Below are 6,969 nucleotides of genomic sequence, written 5' to 3'. Positions count from 1 at the left end.
TTAAAATCAAATCAACTTACCTACACCTATAATAAACAGAGAAACCCGATAATAATTAATAATTGTATAATATATTTTATAGTTTTAATATATTCATCAATTTTTATGATTAAAGTGGAAAATCAAGTGATTATTTGAAATGTTCACAGTGAATTTTCAAGTTTTTCTGTAGAATTTAAATTTCGAAACATAATAATAAGGATAAAAAACCAACTTTTTTTGAAATAAAGTTTTTAGTTATAACATATTGATACTTATATGTCTACTATCAGTCCATGCATACAATTAATTATAAATACGTAGTTTAAGTTTAATATTTAATTATAATAAATTATAACTAACAGTTTTTTTTTTAAAAACTCGGAAAATAGAATGCAGATATTTAAAAAATAAAATCACACTTCTTATTCAAATTATGTTGAATATTATATAAACATAAGATTAAACATCAAACTTATTTAAGATGCATATTATAAATCGTGTAAAATTAAATAATTGTTTAAAATTAAAACAACTTACGTTCAACTATAATAAACAGATAGTATCCGGTAATAATTAATAAGTGTATAATATATTTTAAAATATTCATCAAATGTTGTTATTAGTGTGAAAAATCAGTGATTTAGTTGAAATGTTTGCAATGAATATACAAGTTTTTCGGTAGAATATAAATTTCGAAACATAATAATTCGGGTAGAAAAATCATTTGAACCTAATTTGAAATAGAATTCTTGGTTATAAGTGTTATAACATATTCATACTTATATGTCTAGTATCAGGCCATGCATAGAATTAAACATTATAAATACGTAGTTTAATGTTAATATTTATAATAGATTTTAACTAACGACTTTTTTTTTTAGAATCTTTGAAAATTGAACGCAGATATTTAAAAAAAAAAATCACACTACTTATTGAAATTAATTTGAATATCAAATAAACATAAGATTTAACTTAAAATATATTTAAAATGCATGTTATAAATCGTGTAAAATTTAAAAATTATTTAATATTAAATTAACTTACTTGTGGCTATTGTAGACAGAGAATACCCAATAATAATTAATAAGTGTATAATCTTATACACACTACAAATCCCACTTGGGGCGCTGCCTGTACTCCACGTTTCTTCCATGACGTCCAATCACAACGCTTCCCGTTCTTTTCCGTTGCCGCCCACTTTTGCGTCGCCGCCCGCTCGCTCACTCGCGCATCTATTCTCTCATTCTCTCTTTTCGTGCTTCGTTGTCGACGGTTGACGTGAATATTTTTTTAAATAATTTGTTCCGTATTATTATTATTATTCTAGCGTATTATCTAGCGTATGCCATTTATATTAAGATTATTATATTATTATTATTTTATATAATATAGAGCCATACGATATTTCGAGTGCTCGAGATTCAATAAATATTCAAAAAACTTTTTTTTTTTCAAAATTATTTTTTTTTATATATATATATATATCACTGTTTTAAACTTATCTTCTAAAATGTTATGTTATTTATAGTTGTGGAATCAGCATTTTAATAATTAAAAATGCACAAATTGGATAGAAATACATTTTACTTATAGCTAAGAATTTTAGTAGGATTTATTATATAACAATGTAAGTAAGTAAACATACATGTAATCTACTATAATATTCATTCAAGTATGTTGATTTTCTTTATTCATTTATATATATTACTACTATCCTTTACATTGGCTTACACACATTAATAATAAATTGAATTTAAATTCCTCAAGTGGTGTAACTATTCTACTTTATAATATTTTATTATATTCAACTTTATTATTGTGTTAGGTTAGATAATACCTATCTCCTAAAAATACAATACACATATATAAAAATAATAATGCTATATTATGCTTATTATTATATATACTTTAACTTTAATTAATAAATTGTAAATGTTTTCATGCATATGATGTATTATGTAATGTAATTATTTAATTTAATAATTTAAAATTATATATTATTGCTATTATAAATTAACGCACCTAAGCAATAGGTACATTTACATTGTTATGACAATGCATACCATCTCATTTTTAAATACATGATCAGCATTTTATAATAATTAAAAATTTAAGTAGTTTGAATGCACAGAATGCAATACATTTTACTCATACCTAAGACATGAGCTTGATGTGTCAATTGTTTATGACATTGTAATGTAAGTAATGTGCAAGTAATAATAATAATAATAAGTATACCATAATTATTTTTTATTTATTATTATTATTTATTTTTAACATTATTAGTATATATTATAATATTTTTATTTTATATTATACAAAAAAAGAAAAAAGAAATTTCAGTGCAATAATGATTGGAATATACAATTTTATGACTAAACACTAAACAGTGTAAATAGAAATATAATTAGTAATAAATAGTACAATGTAAGGTTTACTGACACACAATTCACACAAATTTAATCAGTTATATTATATTATATTATTATCTAGATGATATTATGAATGATGATTTGTTTTAAAATATAAAATAATATATATAGATATATATGTATTGTACAATAAATACAGTATATAGTTGTTATTCATTGCTCACTTATAGTAATTATACTATTATAATACACATATAACATACTATTTGATATATATTACTTTAATAATTAAAAACATAAGTAGTTTGAATTCACAGATTGGATTGACATTTTTCATGTGTATTGCAATACATTTAACTCATAGATCTATTGTCAAGTTATGTTGTGATATAAGTTAGGTTAGGTTATGTATAAAAAAAAGACAATTATAAATTATTGTTTTAACAACACTTTATTAATCATTCTGAAAATATATAAAAAGAACAAATTAGAATGAGAAAATTTAAAAAAAATTAAAAATTAGTAGGTACAAGGTACATAGGAACTTTTTATAGCTTACCCCTACCCCAATCTACAGATCTGTCATCCTATTAACAATAAACAACAATATATGTTAAACATTATATATATATAAAAATATTTTTAATATTACTCACTTCAACATGCAAGGTGGACATTTGGTTGGCCACCGACGACGCAGCACTTGGGCCTCGCGCATGGCCCGAGTGCTGGTGCCGGGCCTGCACCCGACTACGGTTCCACAACACCGGGGAGGGGGGGCGAGTCGCCACGTACGTGGGTGACCCTGCCTCGCTGCCGGTGAGGTGACCGGTCCTTAGAACATTTTTTTGTTTTTTTTTTACTCCTGCCTGCATAATCAATAATATTTTAGATGTATTGCTTACGTACCACATATATATATTTAAATTTACAAAATGCCCTTACAATCGCGGGCTAAATGCCTTACAATGCCTTACAATTCTGCAATTGTAGCACTCTGAAAAAGAAAAACGGATAACATTAATATATATTCATCAATGTATACGTCAGGATGGTCCAACCCGCGGCCCTCGAAGCTTTTTATTTTACCAAACACTTAAAATTTCAATTCAAAATCATAATAATATATTATAACAAAATCTTAATAAGAAGGTATACAATGTATACGATCTAATTACGTCATTCCTAACCTAATTTAATTTTTAAGTAATATTTTGATAATTTTAAACATGAAAACAACTACAAAAAGTTGGACAACCCTGGTATACATAATGACATGTGACAATATTTAAACATACTTTTAGGTGCTACAATTGCTTTAGATTGGTTGGTGAAGGGGCTTGCAGCCACCTTCACCGTACAATTCTTGAAATGGAACATTCTATAATGAAAAATTACCATATTAAGAAAAGTTTTCGTTAAAAAAAAAAAAAATTATTAAAATATATAATAAAGTAACGTGTACTCACTCGAACTGATTGTCGGTAAATGTATATAGAATTGATTCCACAGTTTTTAGTTTTGTTCTATGCCTAGCATTTTATGAATTTACCAATGTTATTACCAATACCGCGGGTCTGTCAAATTCGTTGACCATTGACAAAAAAAGCTTATTTACCTTAACAACAAATTAAATTAAGTAGCCAGGTAGGTAACATTTGGTAATACTGCTGTTATGTGGTGGTGGAGTAGAGGGCGAAAAGCGCAGTGGACCTGGGTCAGTGTTCCTGCCACAACTTCGGGAGACTTTCTTCGACGAGCGTCTTGCGTCTGTGCGATACGTTCGTGTTTACGTGATTACGTATACTATTAAAATTTGCACACTTTTTTTCTACTTTTTTTTTTTGTTTATTCCGTTGGATATTTTTTAGACTTGGTTAGTACAATTTTTATTCTTTAAAACCTTATTGTTACCCCATGTATATGTTCATCATTACAGTCACTCCTCACCCAATTATCAATTTACACCTAATTTAAAAAGTAACATGCATTGTTTTCCGAGCGTGCTCCCTCAAAATCCAAACTTGCTATTCCGAAGGTGTTGCGTTTTTTTATTTGCATTTCAATGTTTCTATTATTTCTACATTCTTTCCCAAGATCATCGATCGGTAGATGTTGAATTACATTCCCGTTACGTACGTCACGCTTTTTAAACATCATATTTTGTTATAATTCTTTTCTTACACTTTTGTTTTGTACGTTAGGAACATTTCTTAAACAATTTTTGTACCATACTACCATCATAAGTGTACGGTATACACACTCCTTCTAAAAATAACACAAAACTTCTGGAATTCCCGTGTTGCCGTATAATCGGACACTGATAAGTGATAACATACTGATAATAACAATGATAACATAAAAACGATATAACGACGCCGAGTGTCGTGTGTACGTAAAAGATATATTAACCTTTTTATGCACTATTTGTCTATTTATTCTACATGTTTTTAATAATAATAATACAGATGGCTTTTAAAATAATATAATACATTATTATTAAATTACGTTTTCAATATGGTGCTATTTTATATTTTCTTTAAAATGTCAAACTTTAGGCACATCACAATGGTTAAATTGTGTTTGATCTGCGGAAACGTTGATGGTGTTGATGGGGTTTCATTGCACAGGATACCATAATTTTATTAAAAACTCAATCTAAACTTACACTAAAACTACTCATAATTTAATGGTTAAATTAGGTTTCCAGCGAATGACCAACAGAGGCGTCAGTGGGTGTTGTTTGTTGAGAACTGTGGTATAAATGCACAACGGATTTTGGCCAGCTCAAAACTGTGCTCCAGACATTTCATACTAGGTCGTGATTACAGAGCAGAAACAAATCGTCGTCGCCTGTGTCCAAGAGTGGTGCCATCTTTGGTGAGTGCATTATAACTATTGTTATTAGGTATTCTAATGACACTGTTTCAATGTTATACCAAACTACACATAAACATAAGTTACACCGTGTTACAAGTCGGTTGACCGTAGCCTCGTACTCGTAGAGTTTTGAACTCAAGTATATATTTAAAATAACAAACACGAACTAAATAAGTTATCAGTTAGTTTTATTAATCGAATAGGTATAGACACTCCGTCCTGTCCATTTCCAACCTCACTACATATCATCTTATCGTACCTTATATCTAAATTTAAGTAGGACAATCCCTTCTATATAATTAGTGCATACTTGCAGATTTGGGATTGTACTTTATTTATGCTAAACTATAATAACATCTTTATTTCTTAATCCTAATTGTTTTACAAACATCATTGTTTAATCATACACTATATTATATCCGGTACCTACTATATACTAGTTATTTATAGTTAGGTATTCATAACAACCGCACAAATTATATGAGGTTAATTATTCTTTTCTTAATAAATTATGAAATGATTAATTTCCAAAATGTTTCTTAAACAACCTTTCTCAAATAACTAGGCACTAATTGCAGTAAAAAGTAACAATATTACATAATGTCATATAGTGATATCATATATTAACGTATAGCTTCATGCTTATTAGACACAATACTAAGTATATTATTTTAAAGTAAAATACCAACTGTTTGTTTCATATTACTATTCAGATACACCAAAAGTAATTTTTTCTAACAAATTAATTGAACTATTTACATTAACACATTTGTTCTTTTAACACATTCATTTCTACACCACCATTATGTGTATCTTAAATGTATTGTTTCCCTTATTATCAGAAGGAATACATTTCCTAGGCTATAATTTATTTTATTCATGTAACATATACATTTTATTACAGTTTTAATTATTCAACAAATGGTACTAATAAACTTTTTTCAGTCTTAAGTGTAACTCACTATGTCATACAGCTAAAATGTTACTAACTAAATGACTGTAACATGCTCTCTATACACTGTTTTTAATTTATTTAATATGTTGTGCTTATTACATTCCCTATCGGTGAGCTAAATCTCAGATGCTTAGCAAGTTACACGCCATTGATATGTAGTTAATCATTATAATAACACATACAACACATATATTGACTGACAGTCAATGACTGTTTAAGCTTATAATATTTGGAATTGTTATTACACATCACAACAGACTTTCTTTAATACTATAGGTAGTTCAACCAGTCCTTGAGATTGCGGCACCAGAAGGTGAACTGGAAGCGGACGTGGCAATCCCTGGTAACAATGGGTTGGAGATGGAAGTTGTTGAAGTCCAAGTGGAAAAGGTAATGATGGACCTAGCTGAAGAAGAAATTCTACAAGAGGAAGTGGTACAAGATGACATTGAGTATGTTGATTTACTTCCTGCTGACGCAGAGGCAGAATTTGAATTCAGGGATATATTTGACGTTCCACTACCAGACGTCAATGAAGAAGTTAGTAAATACATCTTATTAACATTAAAATAAACATTTATAACATTATTCTTAATAACTGTGCATTTTAATTACAGTTTGTACCGATTCCTCCTGTTGTACCGAGAGTATGGGCGCCCTTGAGAGACCAACCAGCTGGCATTCAACATGAACTTCCAGAATGGCATGACATGGGATCATTGAATGTTGTCTGCTTGCACTGTGGTGCCCGTCATTTCTTTTGCGAGCGTACTTGAACTA

General features: G+C 28.6%; 1 protein-coding gene across 1 annotated transcript; it reads left to right on the top strand.

Moving 5' to 3' along the window:
* The first annotated feature begins 4,859 nt into the window (after positions 1-4,859).
* Positions 4,860-6,965, top strand: LOC149057911 (uncharacterized). Its single transcript, XM_089221296.1, has 3 exons — positions 4,860-5,234; positions 6,466-6,729; positions 6,807-6,965. Exons 2-3 carry the CDS (start codon positions 6,550-6,552, stop codon positions 6,963-6,965), a joined length of 339 nt encoding a protein of 112 aa, XP_089077422.1. The 5' UTR covers positions 4,860-5,234; positions 6,466-6,549.
* Positions 6,966-6,969: the final 4 nt, after the last annotated feature.

The sequence above is a fragment of the Diuraphis noxia genome, unplaced genomic scaffold (assembly GCF_037042655.1).
Source record: "Diuraphis noxia isolate RWA-SAM2 unplaced genomic scaffold, SU_Dnox_SAM2 contig0002, whole genome shotgun sequence".
NCBI lineage: Eukaryota > Metazoa > Arthropoda > Insecta > Hemiptera > Aphididae > Diuraphis > Diuraphis noxia.
The sequence above is the reverse complement of the archived record's forward strand: the minus strand, read 5'-3'. Positions and strand labels throughout refer to the sequence as shown.